Source organism: Ovis canadensis, chromosome 19 (genome assembly GCF_042477335.2).
Source record: "Ovis canadensis isolate MfBH-ARS-UI-01 breed Bighorn chromosome 19, ARS-UI_OviCan_v2, whole genome shotgun sequence".
NCBI classification, from domain to species: Eukaryota; Metazoa; Chordata; class Mammalia; order Artiodactyla; family Bovidae; genus Ovis; species Ovis canadensis.
In genome coordinates, this window is record NC_091263.1 from 31,797,391 (window position 1) to 31,820,708 (window position 23,318).

At 39.1% G+C, this 23,318-nt stretch overlaps 1 protein-coding gene and 1 long non-coding RNA gene across 3 annotated transcripts in view; one reads left to right on the forward strand and one right to left on the reverse strand.

Moving 5' to 3' along the window:
* THUMPD3 (THUMP domain containing 3) overlaps positions 1 to 18,606 on the reverse strand; it is a 23,862-nt gene extending 5,256 nt beyond the window's left edge. The window contains exons 1-7 of one of the 2 annotated variants that reach the window (XM_069561754.1): positions 18,490 to 18,606; positions 16,753 to 17,041; positions 15,634 to 15,711; positions 9,529 to 10,005; positions 7,343 to 7,473; positions 4,381 to 4,450; positions 807 to 922 (exon numbers count right to left, since the gene is read on the reverse strand). In XM_069561754.1, coding sequence (XP_069417855.1) covers positions 807 to 922; positions 4,381 to 4,450; positions 7,343 to 7,473; positions 9,529 to 10,005; positions 15,634 to 15,711; positions 16,753 to 17,007 — 1,127 coding nt within the window. In that variant the 5' untranslated portion in view covers positions 17,008 to 17,041; positions 18,490 to 18,606. Of the gene's footprint in view, positions 1 to 806; positions 923 to 4,380; positions 4,451 to 7,342; positions 7,474 to 9,528; positions 10,006 to 15,633; positions 15,712 to 16,752; positions 17,042 to 18,172 lie in introns of both variants that reach the window. The other variant, XM_069561755.1, reaches the window with a different exon arrangement.
* Positions 5,548 to 6,960, forward strand: LOC138424575 (uncharacterized). Its single transcript, XR_011250872.1, has 3 exons — positions 5,548 to 5,870; positions 6,600 to 6,699; positions 6,789 to 6,960. It is a non-coding gene; the product is annotated as an uncharacterized lncRNA (long non-coding RNA).
* Positions 18,607 to 23,318: the final 4,712 nt, after the last annotated feature.

The following is a 23,318-nucleotide window of genomic DNA, read 5'->3' on the forward strand; positions in this document are numbered from 1 at the left end:
CAATATGTAAGAACAAGTAAATTTAGAAATTAAGACTGATTTTCAACTTTAATTGCATAAGAAAATATTTTAATATGTACTTGTTTTATAAGAACAGATTCTGAAATGAAAAAATGATTATCAAGTCTGAGTTATGAATGAATCAAATCTTGGGATACACGTGGTCCTGTAAGACTATGAAATCATCAAAAGTGGTCCTGAAGCATACCAATAAGAAGACATTAAAGATTATATGGGTGGGATAGGCAAATATTTGGTATTAGGTGACTTTTCCCCCTGGATTTCTCTAATTCCTGTAACATTTAGCACAAGATTGAGTTCCTTGTTTGTATTCAATTAAGTTTCAGACAACAGGGCACCACTGCCATCTCCTTCCTCTTCCCTAAGACCTGGGAGGACAGCTAAGGCCCCTTCTCTCACCCCTGCATGGGGTGCCTTCTCCAAAGTACATTACCTACTCAATAAAACATCCCTTGTGTCTCTGTTAAGCCCCCAGCTGGATGCCTGCACGCATAATGGAAAACTTAATTAAAATGAATCTATGTAATTCTTCTATGTGGAAAAGAAGATATAGGAATAAGAAGGAAGACAGAAATTTAAATAGTTGCATTAGGATAAGGGAAATTATAGTTAAAATATTTTAAAAATATAAATTACTTTCAGTCAACTTAAAATTTAAATGGAGTTTCACAGTATGTATATTTGGTTATAATGTCACAATGCACTGGTTGTATTAATTCATAAAGCCAATATGAAATTTGATTATCTAAGTCTAAGTGATGCTACAAAATCTTTTAAATTTTTACCCTTCTTTAACTTGGATCTTGGTCAATAAAGATGAGATGTTATTTGCAGCTCTATTCACAGCCAATGGATTATTATCACCAGCAATATGATAACAGTTAGACCATTCTGTAGCCCCCTAAAAGACAAGAGTATTTATTAAAACAGAATTAGCAAACTGCAAAAAAAAAAACAAAAAAAAACAACCCAAAATGATTAAAGGTAAAATCATTTCAACCACTTGTCAATATTCAAGACAATCCAAGTCAATAATCCAATGCTTTTCTTAAGTGGCGAAACACTGCATGCTGTCAACATTCCTACTTCCCTTGCTTGTAACACCCTCCTGTTCTGTTTGCTCAACTCTCACTCATCTTTGAAGACCCAGCTCAAACGTCATGCCTCTGTGACATCAACCCCAGCTCTCCAAGCTGTCTCTCATTTGCCTTTCCAAAAGCACTTTGTACATGTATCTGCCACTGTACTTGTTCCCTTTTTCATACTTCTGTACCTATCTCGTCCTCAACAAATCTGGGAACTCCTTAAGGATAGGTCTGGTATGTTATTCAATCCTTCACCCAGTACTCCCTACCACATAGGAAGCCTTGCAGACTTTAAATGTACTCTGAAAAAGTTAACCAAATCAAACTGACTCACCTATACCCTTTTGTGATTATGGGAGTTTTATATAATCTGAGAAACGAATACTTAAGAATTTAAATGAAGTGTAATCTTCATTACATGGGCTTTTGAATGATAACCACTATATTCTTGAAAGGATTTTGTAAGTTTAAAATATGTCAACAGAACATAAACCCTGAGCTTTTCGTATTATTTGTGCAGTGAGGTGACACACTACCCTAGGCATGAACAATGTTCTGTGCAGATTAACAGGTTTCTGACATGAAAGCACAAACAGTTCTGCCCTTGGTTTAGGGATGAATAACAGCACCTCTTTCTTGGTAAACAGTAATACCCCCTCATCCATGGACACAGTGCTTCATAGCTGTTTCTTTTGCCCAGATCCTTGAGGGTAATGGAGAAAGGCGATGTCGGGAGGAGGATGAAGAGTTTGATGAAAGCCTCGGGTGTTTTTTGATTGCCCAATATTAATTTTTTCTTCTAAACCTATTTATATAGATTTTCAGCTCCTGAAAGACAAGCCTTTTGTAGTACTTCCAAGTTTTAAAGGGAGTATTCTAAATTAAATATTTTAGACTTTGGTGAACAAACTGTCTCTGCTGCTGCTGCTGCTGCTGCTAAGTCGCTTCAGTCGTGTCTGATTCTGTGCGACCCCATACATGGCAGCCCACCAGGCTCCCCCATCCCTGGGATTCTCTAGGCAAGAATACTGGAGTGGGTTGCCATTTCCTTCTCCAACGCATGAAAGTGAAGAGTCAAAGTGAAGTCGCTCAGTTGTGTCCTATAACCTGTCAATTCCTTTCATAATTTCATTCATTTGGATCATATATCAGCCTAGGTTTTTCTACATTGATATTCTCATGTCTACCCCTACATGGAAAGGCCTCAAACATTTTCTTTTTATCGGCAGTGCCAGGGGCTCTTCTGGACTGTCTCTAGCTCTAGTTGTGTATTTCTTGACATGTATTGAACTTCACTGCTATTCCAGACAACAGACACATCATGGTTTACAGCTGGAGAACACTCTGATTTGTTTCCAGAATTCTTTGCGACAACAACTGATTTTCCTCTGTGTGGCTCCTGAGCCAGAGTAAATTTCTCTAGTTGATACTAACAGAAAACAGCAATCATCTGGACTACTGTGATTTCCTTCTGGGATCCTAATTCCCAAGTGGCAGATGTCCTTTCCTAAGTGCACTCTGGATTATTTTTCCCTTTGTAGGTTGCTTTGGACTTGTTCATGTGTCCAGTTTCTGCTCACTCAGAATCTGTGGTATCTCCCTGAAGTTTCTTCCCATTGGCTTTGTTGCTGCTAAGTCGCTTCAGTCATGTCTGACTCTGTGCGACCCCATAGACGGCAGCCCACCAGGCTGCCCTGTCCCTGGGATTCTCCAGGCAAGAACACTGGAGTGGGTTGCCATTTCCTTCTTCAATGCATGAAAGTAAAAAGTGAAAGAGAAGTTGCTCAGTTGTGTTTGACTCTTAGTGACCCCATGGACTGCAGCCCACCAGGCTCCTCCATCCATGGGATTTTCCAGGCAAGAGTACTAGAGTGGGGTGCCACTGCCTTCCCCACCCATTGGCTTTACATATACTATATTTAAGGAACTTGCTGTTTCACAAGTTTAAGCAATTTTACTGGGGGTGCCCTCTTCTCCATTATTATAAAAGTTTAGATAATATTGATTCAGTAACAATGATTCAAGCAAACTCCTGTTACATGTTCTCCACTTAGAAGATGCCTTTCCATTTCTTGCTTTGCTTTAGGTAGTTTTTGAGTCCTCTCAATGTGATGGTATTTTTTTTTTTAAACTTTGTAACCTTGCTATCATGGCATCTAGTCCCATCACTTCATGGGAAATAGATGGGAAAACATGGGAAATAGATGGGAAAAATTAAAAAAAACAATTTTTTTGAGCTCCAAAATCACTGCAGATGGTGACTGCAGCCATGAAATTAAAAGACGCTTACTCCTTGGAAGGAAAGTTATGACCAACCTAGATAGCATATTCAAAAGCAGAGACATTACTTTGCCAACAAAGGTCCGTCTAGTCAAGGCTATGGTTTTTCCAATAGTCATGTATGGATGTGAGAGTTGGACTGTGAAGAAAGCTGAGTGCCGAAGAATGGATGCTTTTGAACTGTGGTGTTGGAAAAGACTCTTGAGAGTCCCTTGGACTGCAAGGAGATCCAGCGAGTCCATTCTAAAGGAGATCAGCCCTGAGTGTTCTTTGGAAGGAATGATGCTAAAGCTGAAACTCCAGTACTTTGGCCACCTCGTGTGAAGAGCTGATTAATTGGAAAAGACTCTGATGCTGGGAGGGATTGGGGGCAGGAGAAAAAGGGGACAAAAGAGGATGGGATGGCTGGATGCCATCACCGACTCAATGGACATGAGTTTGAGCAAACTCTGGGAGTTGGTGCTGGTCAGGGAGGCCTGTCATGCTGCGATTCATGGGGTCGCGAAGAGTCAGACACGACTGAGTGACTGAACTGAACTGAACTGAACTGAACCTTGCTAAACATCCTAAAAAATCGAAATAAGGTTCCTAGGTTTCCTCATCATACTACTATACTTACTCCCTCAAGAACCTAAGTAGATTAGGAAACATAATCTCACTTTATAGAGATTAAATGCCCTCTTCCAGTTTATGCTTATGCCTTCAATTATCTTTTCTGTTCAAGTCTACCCGTTTGTCTACAGAAATGGGACTCATCAGTTTGTAATTCTCAGCCTTCTCTGTAATCCAGTGAATAAACATGACTTCTAATCTAAAGTCTAGTCCTTGGCTATTTATAGTAAGTGGCTACATCTTTATCACAAAAGTTCCAGCCTTACTAGTGTAATTCACTCAAATCTTGGGTCCATGGACTTAACCTTGGTCATTACCCATTAGTTCTAGAACATTCTGGATGCATCACTTTCTTATCTAAAAGCTAAAGAAAAGTTATTACCTCAATTGGTATTGCCCCTGTTCCACACATCGGATCAACTATTATATCAGTGGGCTGAGGTGCACAGAGCCTAGAGAAGAAAACAGCCTATGTGAACAGATGTCAATAGCCAAGACACCCGCAATGACTATTCCTGATGCTGTCAGATCACAGGTCTGTTATGCCAGCCTGAAGAAACAACAATCAGTATTTATTTTAAAGATAAATTTGTAACTATATATTGAGTCTATATCCTCACACTTAAAAAAAATTACACATAACTAAAAGTCCTCTATCGTCCAAAATCTCTTTTTCACTTTGAATGGAATTTGGCTTGTAGATCTTTTCATGTGTGTGTGTGTGTACATATGCTTTTAGAAAATACCTGTTATTTTGTATATAAACTTATGTTGTTACATTGAAAACTCAAACGTGTCAAGTACAACATGTATCAATACAAGTTTACTGGCAATTACTCATTCAGGATTCCTTTCCTAATTACTTTTAAAGACAATAAAGGTTGCTATTAAAATAACTACTTTAGTTTTCAGCTCTTAGTATTTGCCAGGCATAGATTTAAGGTCTTTGCATGCATTATCTCTTTTAATCCTTTTAACAGCCTTGTGAGATAGGTTACTGTTATTATTCTCAGTTACAGATAAGCTGATGCAAACCCATCCATCTGTGGATGCAAAGCTAATAGGTGACAGAGTCAGAATTAGAGGCATTACTGTTAGTGGCTTAAATGTTACACCTCTATGAAATATCTCCTCCTCAGACAGGTGACAAGGTTCTTCTTTCCTTCTTTTGTCCTGCTATTCTTTCCACATTCTATTATGGTTCTCCCTCACAAAACTGAGATTCCTGAGGACTAACACTGGACTCCTTTTTTAAATTAATTTGTATTGGAGTATAGTTGCTTTATAGTTGGTAAAGAATCTGCCTGCAATGCAGGACACTCGGGTTTGATGCCTGGGTTGGGAAGTTCCCAAGGAGAAGGGAAAGGCTACCCCTCCAATATTCTTGCCTGGAGAATCCCATGGACAGAGGAGCCTGGCAGGTTACAGTCCATGGGGTGGCAAGAGTCGGACACGACTTAGCGACTAAACCACCATGCTGCTGCTGCTGCTGCTGAGTCACTTCAGTCGTGTCTGACTCTGTGCAGCCCCACAGACAGCAGCCCACCAGGCTCCCCCGTCCCCGGGATTCTCCAGGCAAGAACACTGGAGTGGGCTGCCATTTCCTTCTCCAATAAATAGTTGCTTTAATACTGGATTCTTATTGTAACTCCTGTCCAGCTTTCAAAAGTCTTCTCCAACACCACAGTTCTGGACTGCAAAGAGATCCAACCAGTCAATCCTGAAGGAAATCAGTTCTGAATATTCATTGGAAGAACTGATGCTAAAGCTGAAACTCCAATACTCTGGCCACCTGATGTGAAGAACCGACTCATTGGAAAAGACCCTGATGCTGGGAAAGACTGAAGGCAGGAGGAGAAGGGGATGACAGAGGTGAGATGGTTGGATAGCATCACTGACTCAATGGACAGGAGTTTGAGTAGGCGCTGGGAACTGCTGATGGACAGGGAAGCCATGCGGTTGCAAAGAGTCTGACACCACTGAGCAAGTGAACTGAACTGAACTGTCCAGCTCTACTTCCCCATTCCTGCCCCTCAAAACACAGAGCAACAGAATCCTTGGCAACCCTCTTGGGAGTAAGCAACTCTGCACTCCCAGCCACTGTTGCTGGGTCTGAGTAAACACATGACCAAAACTGTCAATCAGATTCTAACAGTTGGAAACAAAGAGCTAGAAACCCTGGTTATTTAAAATCAGAAACATATAAATTTAGATGAGGGGGAGCCATTTATAGAGATAAGTAGAGGCAAGAGCCCATAAGCTCCCAGGGGAGATAAAAGTGACTGTCTAGGTTTCTGGTGGTTTTCTCTAAGACCAGGATTCTACTTTTCTTAAGACATGGCTTTCAGTTTTTCTGGGGGTTCCCTAAGACATCTCAGTATTTTGCCATTAATTCCCACTCCCACACAATCATCACTTTTTAAAATTTTAAACTAGCTTATTTAGGTTTCTAACAGTTGCACCCATAATAATTCTCTATATTCCTGGCTCCTACCATAATGCCTTCAGTAGATAATAAATGTTCGTTAAATGAATGATGACTAGGAGCTCTTACTTAATCAAATGGGCCCAGTTTTCCTACTGTTGTCATTGAATTGACAGGTTCCAATTGACAGGAACTAGGATTCCAAGGATGAGCAGGGGAAAAGAGGAAGCAAAGATTGGAAGACAAGGAAATAGAATTAACTACGAGATGTGCCAGGTAATGTATGTAACAGGTATTCTGCATCTGTTTCTGCATTTATTCCTCACTCATAATCCTTTAAGTCTCACATCAAACCTATTTTGCAGTCTGGCAAACAGAAACCTAGAGAAGACATCTTGTCCTAGTGGTGGAAAGAAACACCCAGTCAAAGGGAAACAAGCAAAGAAGAAAGAAAGCCATTTTGTTCTTTGTAAAGTAGAAAATTCCAGGATGATTCCTGGGTTTATGTGAGTATAAAATTTTAACATATAAGTAAAAGCTCTCTGTGTTCATTTATACATTATACACATTTATGAAATCTCTGCTATCCATCTGCTTCACTGCACAGAAATGAAACAGAACAAAATTTGTTCTATTTCTCAACATGGAATATATCCTTTCTAAACAGAAATGTGACAACTATATTCAAAAGGCAGATGAAAACTATGATTCTAATTTTAAATCAAGAAAATTGAGATATTAATTATGTGATCTTTTCAGAATCTCAAGGAATCAACACTGGATACAAAGAAAGAGATCTTTAACATTTCATCCTGTTCTTTATCTACTAGATTCTAACACAGTACCTCACAGAAGATTTTGAAGGGAAAATTCAAAGCAAACTGTCACTTGAACCTACAAGGCTAACTCATTCTCTTACCTGAGCATCCCATAGGCAAGAGTAGATCTAAGAGTTGTGGGTCCAAAATGTGTGATATTTCTTCGGTGGAGACTCTCCTCTGTCAACGCAATGCCCACAACAATTTCATTATCATGGATGTTCAAAAGAACCTACAAATAAAATAAGACAGAATAAAATAGCTTTAAGAGAGTTCAAATTATACTTATTACTAAGATTTTAAAATTTGAAGCTTCATGAATTTCTGTTACTTTATTACTAAGGTATACCTTGCATACAGTAAAATGCACAAATCTTAAGTATGTAGTGCAGTGAATTTTTGCACGTACATGCTGTGTAACCACCACCCAGAAAAAGACAGTTTTTCTTGCCCTCTTAAGTCAGAACCCATCCCAAATTGTCATTAATCTGACCATAATCATGATAAATTAATTTTTTTGAGCTTCATATAAAGGAAATTATTTAAGTATATACTATTTTAGAATTATTTTATTCTCCTTTTGATTCACTGTTTTCACAAGTTAGGTATAACCAGATTTCCTCCGATTTTTATAAGAGAAACATATTTTGAAAGTTTTCAGGCTTCTAAAATGCATTTAAAAATTTTTTAACTTTGGGGGAAAAAATTCCAAACATATAGAAATGCTTACAATAATACTGGCAAAATGAACTCTAAGTATACCCTTCATTTAGATTAACCAACTGTTAATGCCAGGCTACATATGCTTTAACACCTATTATTTTCTTAGTACTTTAAAAAAATTTGACTCATAAGTAATGCCTGTGAAAGAATTTTTTTGGTCCTCGTTATAGTTTTTCTAACACACAGTTAAATATTAACTATTCAAATAAAAGAAAAATGGGTTCTTCTATCTTCCACCTCAAATTTCCTCATCATGATCTCAACAGCAGCAGTTAACACTTACCTAGCTCTATGCAAACCACTGTTCTACACACTTTATATTTGTTACCTCATTCATATCCACCCCCTCTGAGCTAGATATTATTATCCTCCTCTTATAGATAAGGAAATTAAGACAGAAAGAGGTCACTTTTACTTGCCCAAAGTCATACAGCTCATAAACTGGGATTTAAACCCAGTTAGTGGGACTTTCTTGGTGGTCCAGAGGCTAAGGCTCTGCGCTCCCAAGGCAGGAGGCCAGGGCTCCATTCCCGGTCAGGGAACTAGATCCTGCATGCTGCAACTAAGAGTTCACATGTCACAACCAAAGATCCCACATGCTGCAACTAAGAGCTAGCACAGCCAAATAATATAAATAAATAATCCCAGGTAGTATGGCTCCTGAATCTGTCCTCTGAGCCCTTTTGCTAACTTATGGACATCACTGTTCTAGTTAGCCTGTTCCTCCTCATAACAACTGTTACAAAGAAAAAGGAATGAGGAATTGTTCTTCCAATTCGATATGCAAAAATAACAGAGAGAATAACGACTTGCCCCAGATTCAAGTGTCCCTGAAGCAACAGTAAACAACCCCTTGGTAAAAACATCAGCTGCCAGAGGCCTTTAAACTGTTGGGAGATGGAAAGATTAGTCAGTATGGCCCACATGGAATCACCCATATAGCAGAAGATTGAGACCAAGGAGAGTGAGCATGTTAAAAAGGAGGATCTGAGCTTGGGAATATAGAACAATCTAAGAAAGAAGAGAGCCGGCTCCAGGATGAGTGTTAGCAATGATGTCCTCATTTTAGAAGGTCAAGGTTTGTTTTAAAAATATACTCCACTTCAGTAGTAAAGTCTGCAACCAAGACACACAACAAAACAGTTGCTTTGTTTTGAATTTTATAATCTGAATGTCCACACCATGTTAGAAAAAGCATGAGGTTAGAAATTAGAAAAGTCAAATCTCAATAGCTCCCCCACCTACTGAGCATGTAGTATAGACCAAGTATCATTCCCGATACTTCAAAAGTATAATCTCATTTAACCTTTAGGACACACAGGTATAAAGTGTTATCAGCTCCAATTCAAAATAGAGGCTCAGAGAGAATATCTTGTCCAAAGCTACACAGTTATGGAGTACAAATCTGGATTTAGCTGTTTCCATTGCCCATACTCTTGTTAATGATACCCCATTAACTTTGTGACCTCAGTTTAATTGTCCATAACACTAAGTCAGTCTTGAAAATTCTACAAATTTGTTATGACAACCTTCTTGAATCATCACAGTAAGAACATGCACTTACCTCCACATCAAAGTTGGTCATATCAGCCTTCCACTTAAAATAATCTTGAACAGCACCCCCAAAATCTCTTGCTGCCTCATTTGAAGAAAAGCAGTGTTTCTCTCCTGCCCTGTTGCATGTGACTCTAAACTTCAGCACTTCAGGATCACCTTCTTCTTTTGAGTTTTCCTCAGTCTCATCTTTGCAAGATGTCAAATCATCACCTATTAATGTTGATACCTCTTCTTTGATGGTTGGATTTTCGTAACAGTCTAAGATCTGTGAATCTGAGACACTGTTAGTGAACTCTTTTTTAACATCCTTCTCAACTGTTGTGTCTCCTCGTCCATTATCAATCTTCTGTTTACTTGAATTCGGATTTATCTTTCTGCGCTTTGTTTTTTTTTTCTTGAAACATGTGTTAATTTTCCATATTTTTAAAGGGTCTGACCATGGAAGCTTCCCAGCCAATTCCTCAAAATCCTTTAGAACTTCTTCCTATAAAAGACAGAGAATGAAATCCATTAATTTCATTCATTTTTTACCACTTTAATTGAACAAATAAACTCCTACTTTGCCTATGGACTACATTAATTGCTATGTTGGGGGTGGCAGGAATATAGGACAAAAGAGTAAATAATATGCCTGTAACTGAGGAAATTAAAGCCTTAATTGAGAATATTAAGATTTATACAAATTAAGGCCACTACAGAATAATACAAGATAAAATGGTAGATTACAAGCTGGGCTTCTAGATTAAAATGTAAGCAAATAAGGAACTATTAACAGTGGTTACCTCTAGGGAGGGGAAGTGGGTGGATGAAAGACATGAGAGGGCAGCAGACCTCTCAATGACTGACTTCCTATTTAATTTTGTGGCTGTATATACATACTATATAGTTTTGAAAAGAAAAAACCCAAACTTTAAAAATTAAAGAGGTATCTATCCAGTATCTACATATTATCTACAGTCATCTGTGAAAAAAGTAAATCTGATCATGTGTAAAGTACCTCAACAGCTTATTACATCCCCCCAAATTTAAATTCCCTAAAAAGCCCAAATAACCCAACTCCTGTCTATGTTCCTTTTCTTGTATCATGTCAGGATCATCTCTCCCAAGCTCCCCACCTCTGCGTCACATGTGAAGGTGTGTGTTTCACACAGCCTCTCTGCACTGCTGGTTCCCTTCTCATTATTTAACAGCAATTTAAAAAGCACATCTTCTGAGAGACCTGCTCTACCCTCAAGTCACTCTCTTCTCATTTTATTTTCTTTACATAACTTAGCATCATCTAAAGTTCTTAGGTGCACTACCAAGGCCCCTCTCAGAAGGTAAGTGCTGGGACTTCCCTGGCGGTCCAGAGGTTAAGACTCTGAGCTTCCAGTGTAGGGGGTGCAGGTTCAGTCCTTGGTTAGGGAACTAAGATCCCACACGCCACACGGCATCGCCAAAAAGAAAAACAAAAACAAAACAAGAAAAAGAACAACAGACATACCAACTTGATAGTAATAGAATCTACATGGTATCTGTTAACCTAGAACCTGAACATAAGAATTCTAACATAAGAATTCCTGAGTGCACGGAAGCTCAAGCAGAGGTGTAGGAAGACACCTGAGGAAGAATACCTACACATCTCAGGCAAAGGGGGGAGCAGTCTCCAAAGGAGGAATAAATAAATTCTTCTCGGAAAAGCAGGGAAGAGAGTGCATCAAGAGGGAGTTTCCCCGGATCTTGTTTGTTTCCAAAAGCAGCAGAGGCGAGAAATGGAGGCTGAAAAAGCAATCTCAGCGACTGGCTCTACTTGCTGGAGAGAAAGAATAGGGATGTGCAGAAATACTCTATATACTAAATAACCTTAAGTTCCTGAACCCTTCCAGCTAGGGAAAAGGAATGGTTAAAAGAACTCAGTAAATGGTATGGAAAGTATACCTCAATAAAGCTATTTTAAAAAAGGAAAAGGAGAACTCATTCACCCACAACCTTTTGCCAGAAGGAACTTCAGAGTGAATCAGGGGGATTTCTTGCTGGCCTGGAACAGTTCCTGAATCTCCCATCAAGAAGGAACTCCCTCTTTCAAGGACGAGCAATTATCAAAACTTATTAGCACCAAACTTACATGAATGGAAAAAAGGAGGCAAGGGACAGAAAAACAAACAGCAGAAAACAACCAGTGACCAGAAAGATACTGACACAAAGCAACTGAAATCCATGATGAGATATGTTGACATGAAATCAAAAATATGTAATAAGGAAATACTTCTGCAATGTAAGAGCTCAAAGAAGAGATATAAAAGCAGGAAAAAGATGAGGGGAGCTGCCAGAAGAAGATGAAACAGGAGTTTGTAAAGTTCAAAGAAAAAGTTGAATGAGAAAACAAAACCATTGCAAAAATGAAGACCACATTTAAAGCACCACTTATGAAAACCACTGCTGAAAATACAGTAAGGGATGTGAAGGAAAACAAAGCAAATACAGTAAAAATGAGCAAAGATTTTTAAAAGGACTAGAGAGAACAACAGAAAACATCAAAGACAATCAAAAGAGATCCTACATATGTATAACTGGTTTATCCCTGATAAAGGGATTTAAAATAAAACATATTAAAAGAATAATTCAAGAAAACTTAAATATAAATGGATATGAATTACTCTATAGTTGACATGTCCTAACTAGGAATTATCAACAAGGAGACATATTCCGGTGACTTCAAAGATTGAAAAAAAAAAAATCATCTGGGCATCAAGCAGAAATAACAAGAAAGCAACAAATAAGGGGGACGGAATAACAGGCTGGCTTCAGATTTTTCCATGGCAACATTTCATGCTAGAAGAGAACGAACACCGTCTATGATATTCTTAAGGAAGGACAGCATGACTCCCAATTTTTAACCCAAACTATTAATCAAGTATAGAGGTGAAAGACAAACATTTCTGAACTCATGCCATCCAAGAGATAAACCTGTAACAAAAAGACAAGCAGTGTGCCTATAATCAATTTAACGAAAAGACTAAAATGAAAACAAACACACGGATTATGACAGCAAAGCAGAATGTAAATGTTACAAAGGGATGTATCCTTGGAGTGAAAGGTAACAGAACATGGCAAGTAATTTAAGCACACTGATATCTTCTTCTCTTATACCCTGAGGTCAAAGGATAGAAATTAAAGCTAATGTTTTTTTAAGTATACTTAAAGGATTTAAAGGCATATGAGTCAACACCAAGAAAAAATTATAAAACTGGAGGATGAAAGGGACGGAGGGGAGACATGGAAAATATGCCAACTTCATCACTGCTCTTAGGAGAGATTCAAGAAATACTGTGTAAACAGTATTTATAAAAGTTAACAGCTAGATAAAGAACACAAACTTTCCAAATATTTTAAAACACATGCATGCGGAAAAAGCAAACACGTAAATTTTTAAAAAGCTGAATGTGTGTAACATAAACATGACAGAACCAAGACCAAACATTTCTGTCGTATCAATGGAATAAACTTATCAAACGGAAAATGATCATGACAGAACCAAGACCAAACATCTCTGTCCTATCAATGGAATAAACTTATCAAACGGAAAATGATCCTCAGACTGAACATGTACATGGATGTATGTAGGATGTTCATTGCACTACTGTAATGATGAGAGTGTGGAAAATTCTAATGTCCTAAAATGGGACTGATTAAATTGTGATGCAGTCAAATCCAACAATGATGGTGGCGTGATCTCCAAGATCACAAGTAAAAACACAGAACAGAACAGTATGTATAGTATACTTCCATTTGTGTAAATATGTAAAAAAAATACACATATTAAAATATCTCTTGAAGGATATCTAAGAAATTGGTAATAACTGTTGCCTTCAAGAAGGGAAATGGATAGTATGAAGACAGAGGAACATGCTTCATTGTATATCTTTTCAATCTTTACAATTTTGTTCTAAATAAATATATAAACTGGCTAAACAATTTAAATCACAGTTGTTACCCTTTTAAAAAAATTAGTTAATAAAAAAGCTAATAGAATTCATGATATCATCTGAGTATTTAAAAATAGAGAACCCATTAGGATGCTTAAACGAACAGGTTTTTATAGACATGTGAAAGTATAATGCAACAAAGGAAAAAACTGATGGTCAACAGAATGAAAACTAGAAGCCAAACAAAACAAGGTTCTACTGGGGGCATGTTGCAACTCAAGTCCACGAAGGGCTTAACAATTTTTCATGGTCATATGCAACAGAAGTTGCCCTTGCCGAGATCTGAAAATCTACTTTAATCCTTGCTGTTTTCTTCTGGGACTTCTACCAGTAACCTCCTTTGCAGTTACTTAGAAGGCAGCTCTGGAAACATGGCTCCATAATATCAAATTCACCTCCAATTAGAGAGATCAAGAATACCCAAAATAATACAAATGCCAGGATGGCAAAAACATGGCAATTGAAGAAAATACTATTAATAATACCCTAGTAGGTTAGAGGCAAGAATTTAAGATGGACACTTATTTTTAAAATATGTCAACATTTATTCATGTATAGAATCAGCTATTAAAATTTTGAAATACTTAAGAGCAAAGATTGTCAGCAGCCTGCCTGTTATTTACTAATTCTGTAGATATGATTTGGTTGGCAATGCCCATCAGAAGGCTGAAGGGTTACAAAACTAGTGTTAAAAGTTAAACATTTTTAGTTAATAAAATTATCATCTATTTTCAGTCTGAATTCTTTTTGGTCTGTTTTTTTCCAGGTTGTGGGTTCATATCAGTTTGACTGGTTTCTGAATGATGTTTTGGAAACCAACCTGTTACCAATAAATAAAAATTAGACAATCAGGCAGCACATCATAGTTTTAAAAAGATTTTTTCTAATATAGGCAATAAAACTGAAAGAAAAAGGTTTTCAAGCATTTGACTGTGGAAATGAGACCTTTAAAAAGCAATGTGGAAAAATACTAAAGCCGGCCTGCAATCTATTTTCAGCCTTCAGCTTAGGCAGCATCTCAATATTTAGGAATCTGATGCTAAATACAAGTTAGGAACAAAGCTGTTGTCCTAACAACTGAAGGAGTATTTAGATATTACTTTGGCTTTATTTCAAAAAACAAGTTAGAGAAGAAAGCAGGGCAAAAACAGAATGGTGAGAGAAAGTGTTATTGGTAGATGACACAAACTGATGCCTGCTCTTTGCTTCACAGCCGGGAAGCAATTCTATTTGAATCCATATATATCAGGAAAGCTCATCTAAGGTGCCTTTCTTTTGTCAGAAAGTCAAATCATTTGTTCTATTTCTTGTTAAGTTTTTGTTTTTCAATATTGATTTATTTTTTTGTTTTTCAATATTGATTTTTATTTCTTCTGTTATTCTTTCCCCTTTAAAAGAAAATGGGATATAATTAACATATAATTTAGTCTCAGGTATATACAAAATGATTCAGTATTTGTTTACGCTGGAAAACGATCACCACAAGTCTAGTTAATACCTGTCACCATACAGGTTTCTGGTGATGACAACTCTTAAGATCTACTATCTGAGCAATTGGAAAATGTGCAGTACAGTATTACTAACTACAGTCACCATGTTCAGTTCTCTTATAACTGGAAATTTGTATCTGTTGACTTCCTTCACCCATTCCCCACACCCTGCAATAATAATTTTTAAAAGCAACTTTTAGAAATGGATTATCAACAAATCTCTGGATTTTACTGTAAAAGCCTCCCAGTATTCTGTTATCATCGGACAAGGCAATGGTAATCCACTCCAGTACTCTGGCCTGGAAAATCCCATGGACGGAAGAGCCGGGTAGGCTACAGTCCATGGGATCTCGAAGAGTCAGACATGACTGAGTGACTTCACTTTCACTTTTCACTTTCATACATTAGAGAAGGAAATGGCAACCCACTCCAGTATTCTTGCCTGGAGAATCCCAGGGACGGGGGAGCCTGGTGGGCTGCCGTCTATGGGGTCGCACAGAGTCGGACATGACTGACCGAGACTTAGCAGCAGTAGCAGCAGCATTCTATTATCATAAAAGCAGCAGTAATGTTAAATGATACACAGAATACGAAAAGTGGAAATAATCTCTTTGGGAAGATGGCTGAAAATTAGCTTCCATGTTTAGGAAAGCTTACCTTTGTTTCTTTGAACTGGTAATCCTTAAACTCCTGAACAACCACAAATAAATTATCAACTGATCTCAGACAATGAACCTGGGTAGGGAAAAAAAAATGTTAAGAGACAAATTCTGGGCAAGCTTTTGAAGTGCATAAACTATCAGCATTTAAATATAAAAATTAGGTACAAAGATTTTAAAGCAGCTAATACCTATAATTTGTATTTAAAACTTTTCCCATTTCCCCACCCTCCCATCTTTTTGGCTACCCATCAGGTTCTATTCCCCTACAGAAAAGGAAAAAACACAGATGGAAGACTAGAAGCTAGAAGTATTCTGTGGACAACATGAGTTAGGGGAGAAGGAAAAGATGAAGCAGTGAAATAGGGCTTTATTCTGCCTTCACGGCTCTCTGGGGTATACTGTATAGGGTCTGATCTTCAGCTTGGTGATTATTAGCTAAGTAATCTTGTGCAAATTACCTATTATTAAGCTTAATGATTAATGAGGATAATGATAGTGCCTATCTTTACAAAGCTGCTGAGGTTATCAACTAAACATTGGATGAAAAATACAGGGTCTACTATATGCCAGACACTAAGAGCTTGGGAAATGACCAAAAAAAAACCCCAAAACACAGGCAATAATCCCTGCCCTCGTGTTGCTTATGTGGCATTGAGATACAGCTTAGTGTTCACTCTAGAGGGATGGCAGTTTGCTGACCTTCACTTCTCACCTTCAGTGATCCTAATTACTTTTGAGCATGAATAAATTTGACACAGATAGAAAAATCTCTCCCTTTATGCTTCAACACTGAAGTCTAAATTTCAGCTACATGCCAAAGTAAATAAATTCTAAGAGGAATAGCAGATACTAAGAATTTCTTCCTGAGTCTCACAGGATTTTTTCTGGTGAATTGATCCTCAGGAAATATTAGGATCAATTCTAAAAGAAAAAATAATAATAAAGCAAACTTACAAATCAGTACCCAACAGAAAATGCAGGAATACTTTAAAACCACCTGATATAGGGCAGAGCAAAGAAAAGCAGTTAGGATTCCAGAGAGGTCTGTAAACTAAGAAAGTAAACATAAAATCATCTATTTAGAAAGCCATTTTAAATATTGCTTCATTCAAACCTGAGCCAGACTGTCCACTGAAATGTCAAAATATATCTTGCCCCGGTCTTTGCTGATTTTGCATGATGACCCCAATTTCTCTCTCACTTCATCTGCAGCTGTTTGCTCAAAACCAGTAGGCACAGTGGCACCAATAGTGACTTGGAGATGCTCAGACTCACTTCTGGGGCCACTTTCAGTCACTTGTACAGACATCTGGTTCTCACGAAGATTCACATCCAGGAGCTGGTTAGTGGCTTCTTGAACATCAGACATATTGGCAGTGCTTCCAAGATACTGAATATAGTCCCTTTAAAAGTAGTACAGAAAAGAAAAAGAAATAATGCCCACACATTATCACCTCTTACTTCAACTATAATTAAAAATATCTAATTTGGAAGTCTAGCAGAACAATCCAACATAACCAAATCAGTATTCACCAAAGTTATAGGGACTGAATAACATGGGTCAAAGTGGAGGATTTAAAATACAGTATTATTAAACAAGCAACACAGATACTATAAAAGAAATGTAGACAGACAAGTCTTTCCACAGTATGCAACCTTTGGTTTGAGATCACCCATCTTGATGATAGTCATCACATAACTACGTAAGTTAATCTCAAAACAGAGGTTGCTAGGGCACATTTAAAAATATTCCCGCATTTAATCCTTCTTCAGCTAGTAGTTAAGGACAGGGGGCTTTGGAATTTCAGAGCTGGGTTTGAATTCTTGCCCTGGACATTCAAAAGTTGAATAACCTAAAATAAGTTTATTTTCCATTGCCTCTATTTCCCCACCTGGCAAATGGGAAATGAATAATGGCTCTCTCCTAGGGTTATTAAAAGACTTATGCAAGAATGGCATACTACTGCCAGTTCCTACTTGCTAATTAAGGATGTCTATCTTCCTCTTTGAAATGGATAGTGACTCATGCATTTAAAAAAATAATTAACTGAACATTTACTGTCTTGTGATTACAAATATTTGAATGCCTAGGACAGGACAGGCTCTGGGATACATGAATGGACATCAATAGAGATCTGTGAACTATCTGAAACTAACTGTAAGCGAAATTTCCTTTATCTGAGCATTGGTATGTGGGAGGCAGGGTGGACTGGAGAGCTGGTAGGTGGAGATCAAAAGTTCTCGCCAGATTTTCAGTTTCGTAACCCCAAACAACTTAAGCAGACACGGAGTTCCTACACTGTCCCTATTCTGTACCCGGGACAGGCGACACTGTCTAACACAAATAAAAGTCCGTTCCTGCCATTAGTGAAAATCGCTCAGTCGTTTCCGACTCTTTGCGACCCCATGGACTATACAGTCCATGGAGTTTTCCAGGCCAGAATACTGGAGTGGGTAGCCGATCCCTTCTCCAGGGGATCTTCCCAACCCAGGGATCAAACCCGGGTCTCCCGCGTTGCAGGCGGATTCTTTACCAGATGAGTCAACAGGGAAGTCCATTGTTCCTGCCATTAAGGAGCACACAATCACTAAATAAGGGAGCGGAAGCCCACGAAAGGGCGTATCCAACCAAGGTCAGAGTGCCAACCAGTGGCGCAGCCGGGAATGAAACCCACGTCTCCCGACTCCCACCCGAAGGGCCCTAATCACAGGAATCCCGGGGAGCACGTGAAGCCCAGGGAAAGGGAATTAGAAGGGGTCCACTGCGGATAGAGCTGAAATGCAGCCAGTGGCCCGTCCGGGTCGGAAGACGAAGGTCACTCCTCCCGGCCGAGGGTCAGCGGCGCCCCACCTGGCCACTCCCAGCGTCCGGTTAACCGGCCGTCAGCGCAGACCCTTCCGGCTCCGGGACCCCGCCGGCCTAGCGCGCCCCGGTCACGCTACCGGAAGTCGCCTCGGTGACCCGGAAGCGGAAGTCTGGTGGCGCGGCCATAACGGCTCCGAGCCGGGGGCAGGTGCCTGTGAGAGGTCGCTGAGGGAAGCGCATGCGTATAAAGACCTGTATGCCTTGGCGCCGAATCTGTGGTGGACCGGCCCTGCGGGACTGAGTCCTCAGCAAACTGAACCGGGAAGGCCGCAGGCCTCGTCGCCGGTCGTCATTGTAACTAATTTTAGAGAGCGCTAGTGGCACTGGCACTGAGTAAGCGCTTCACACGCGTCATTTGTTCAGTAGCTCTCAGGTGGCAGGTGCCACCCTTTTTAAAGCCGGGGGAACTGAGTCTGACAGAGGTGGACTGTCTTGCCTAAAAGGCAGCTTTTTAGAGGCAGAGCTGGGATTTGAACCTGGCGGCTGTGAGGCCAGAAATCTTGCCTTTAGTGTGTGAGCCAGTATTGCTGAAACTGGGCCTTGAGTTGAACTTTGCCTTCATTATTTTTGCCCACTTGTACTGTTGTTAACATTTTTCTCTAAATATATAATTTTTAAACTTCTGCTTTTTTGGGTGGCTTGCTTTCTTTTTAAATTTTTTGGCTGCATCGCAGGACTTTTGGGATCTTAGCTTCCTAACCAGGGATTGAACTCTGGCCCCTTGCATTAGAAGTGAGTAATCTTAACTGTTGGGCCACCAGGGAAATTCCTAAATATATAGTTTTAATGAGATACTTTAGAAAGAAAAATTTTTACAATTCAGCAACAAAAAAATATTTCAGTTTAAAAATGGGCAAAAAATAGAATATTCCCGGAGAAGACACACATATAGTCTATAATCACATGTAAGGATGATCAAGGTCTCTAGTCACTAGGGGAATGCAAATTAAAGCCACAATGAAATACCTATTTGAGTGGCTAAAGTTTTAAAAAGAGTACAGTTACACGTTTCAGTAAGGGTGTGAAGTAATGGAACAGTTGGGCAGTTGGGTGTTGCTGGTGGGAATGCAAAATCGTACAGCCACTTCAGAAAACAGTTTATCCTTTCCTCAAAAAGTTAAGCAGAATTGCCATATGGTCCAGCATTTCTACTGGTATGTATATACAAGAAAACTGAAAACATGTTAAAACAAAAACTTCTACCTAAATGTGCCAGCAGCTTTATTTATAATAACTCCAAAGAGAAAACAACTCAAATACCCCTCAGCTGATAAATGAATAAATGTGATATATCCACACAATACAGTATTAGTCAGCCATGAAAAAAGGAATGAAATCCTGGAACGTGCTACATTATGGATGAAACTTGAAAACATGCAAAATGAAAAACAGGAATAAGCCCCCCCCTCAAAAAAAACCTGTCGTTAAAGATCACATGTTCCATTTGTATGATACGTCTAGAATAGGCAATTAGAGACAGAAAGATTAGTGGTTGTTTAGGGCTAGGGGAAATGAGGAGGTTAGAAAGTGATAGCTAAAGGGTATGGGGTTTCTTTGGGGGTGTTGAGAATGTTCTAGAATTAGTGATGGTTGCAGAGCACTGTGACGATGCTAAGAGACACTGCATTGTGCAGTTTAAATTGGTGCATTTTATCTTAAAGGAAACTTTTGTCTCATGGGAAACTCATCATGTGCAAAAATGATACTTCACTCATAAGAGTTCTTAGAGGATTTAAATGAGATCAACATGTTACCAGACATAATTAAAATAGATGAGGCCTTTAAATACAGTGGAAACAAAGCAAGGTTATTAAGTTTTGGCCAAATAGTGTTTCCTACAAAAGGTTGTAAATGTTAAGGCCCATTCTCTTTTTAGAAGGGCAAATTATCAAGTGTTAGAGACAAAATTGCACAAAGTGAGACCTTTTTGACTTAACGAGAGGGATTAAAATTGAATAGATTCTTTCCTCTTGATTCAGTGTTATTTAATGCATACCTTTTTAAAAATCATCTCTCTTGAAAAAGTCACATACATGGGGAAAGTTACCCTAAGACAGTATCTACTCACAGTGTTTTGTTAGGTCTGTGGTTTAAACAACAGACTTTTTTGAACAATACATGTCATGCTGTGGTTTAAACAACAGACTTTTGAACATTACATGTCGTGCACTCTCAAGAACTAAGGATCTAGAAATGAATTTTTTTGAGCTTCTATTCTATGAAAAAGACAATACAGAAAAATACATAACATATCACATTCCTATGATGATAAGTATTATGGAGAAAAACTAAGCAAGATGGGAGATGAAGAGTGCTAGATGGATGGAGGGGAAAACCTACTTAATATCAAGTGGTCACGAAAACCTGAGATAAGGTGACAAAGCAGAGCCTGAAGGAAAGCAAGCCATTTGGATATCTAGGTGAAGAGCATTCCAGGCTGAGGACAGAAACATGTTCAACAAGGTTTAGGAATATCCAGACAAGAGGCCAGCCAGCATGGCCAGGGAGGAGGGGATGAGGGAGAAGATGAGATAGGGTGAGTATGCTGTATAGGCCAATGTTTTACACATTATCACGATGATGTAGATTTTAAGAGAATCACTCTGGCTACTACGTGGAAAATGGTTCAGTTCAGTTCAGTTCAATTGCTCAGTCGTGCCCAACTCTGCAACCCCATGGACTGCAGCACACCAGCCTTCCCTGTCCATCACCAATTCCTGGAACTTACTCGAACTCATGTCCATCGAGTCAGTGATGCCATCCAACCATCTCATCCTCTATCATCCCTTCACCTCCCGTCTTCAATCTTTCCCAGCATCAGGGTCTGTTCAAATGAGTCAGCTCTTCTAATCTCTTCTAATCAGGTGGCAGAAGTATTGGAGTTTCAGCATCAGTCCTTCAAATGACTTCAGGACTGGTTTCCTTTAGGATGAACTGGTTGGATCTCCATGCAGTCCAAGGGACTGTCAAGAGTCTTCTCCAACACCATAGTTCAAAAGCATCAATTCCTTAATGCTCAGCTTTCTTTATAGTCCAACTCTCACATTTATACATGACTACTGAAAAAAAACCATAGCTTTGACTAGACGGACCTTTGTTGGCAAAGTAATGTCTCTACTTTTAAATATGCTGTCTAGATTGCTCATAACTTTTCTTCCAAGGAGCAAGTGTCTTTTAATTTCATGGCTGCAGTCACCATCTGCAGTGATTTTGGAGCCCCCCAAAATAAAGTCTCTCACTGTTTCCATTGTTTTCCCATCTATTTGCCATGAAGTGATGGGACCGGATGCCATGATCTTTGTTTTCTGAATGTTGAGTTTTAAGCCAGCCTTTTCACTCGCCTCTTTCACTTTCATCAAGAGGCTCTTTAGTTCTTCACTTTCTCCATTAAGTGTGGTATCATCTGCATATCTGAGGTTATTGATATTTTTTCCAGAAATCTTGATTCCAGCTTGTGTTTCATCCAGTCTGGCATTTCACGTGATGTACTCTGCATGTAAATTAAATATGCAGGGTGACAATATATAGCCTTGACATACTCCTTTCCTGATTTGAAACCAGTCTGTTGTTCCATGTCCAGTTCTAACTGTTGCTTCTTGATCTGCCTACAGATTTCTCAGGGGGCAGGTCAGGTGGTCAGGTATTCCCCATCTCTAAGAATTTTCCACAGTTTGTTGTGATCCACACAGTCAAAGGCTTTGTCGTAGTCCGTAAAGCAGAAGTAAATGTTTTTCTGGAACTCTCTTGCTTTTTTGATGATCCAGCAGATGTTGGCAATTTGATCTCTGGTTCCTCTGCTTTTTCTAAATCCAGCTTGAACATCTGGAAGTTCATGGTTCATGTACTGTTGAAGCCTGACTTGGAGAATTTTGAACATTACTTTGCTAGCGTGTGAGATGAGTGCAATTGTGCAGTAGTTTGACCATTCTTTGGCATTGCCTTTCTTTGGATTGGAATGAAAACTGACCTTTTCCAGTCCTGTGGCCACTGCTGGGTTTTCCAAATTTGCTGGCATATTGAGTGCAGCACTTTCACAGCATCATCTTTCAGGATTTGAAACAGCTCAACTGGAATTCCATAACCTCCACTATCTTTGTTCATAGTGATGATTCCTAAGGCCCACTTGACTTCACATTCCAGGATGTCTGGCTCTAGGTGAGTGATCACACCATCATGGTTATCTGGGTCATGAAGATCTTTTTTGTATAGTTCTTCTGTGTATTTTTGCCACCTCTTCTTAATATCTTCTGTTTCTTTTAGATACATACCATTTCTGTCCTTTATTGTGACCATCTTTGCATGAAATGTTCCCTTGGTATCTCTAATTTTCTTAAGGAGATCTCTAGTCTTTCCCCTTCTATTGTTTTCCTCTATTTCTTTACATTGATCAGTGAGGAAGGCTTTCTTATCTCTCCTTGCTATTCTTTGGAACACTACATTCAAATGGGTATATCTTTTCTTTTTGCCTTTGCCTTTCCCTTTTCTTCTTTTCTGCTTCCCTGGTGGCTCAGATGGTAAAGCGTCTGCCTACAATGCGGGAGACCCGGGTTCAATCCCTTGGTTGGGAAACTCTCCTGGAGAAGGAAATGGCAACCCACTCCAGTACTCTTGCCTGGAAAATCCCATGGACAGAGGAGCCAGGTAGGCTACAGTCAATGGGGTCGCAAAGAGTCGGACACGACTGAGTGAATTCACTTTCACTTTCTCTTCACAGCTGTTTGTAAGACCTCCTCAGACAACCATTTTGCCTTCTTGCATTTCGTTTTCTTGGGGATGGTCTTGATTATTGCCTCCTGTACGATTACACGAACCTC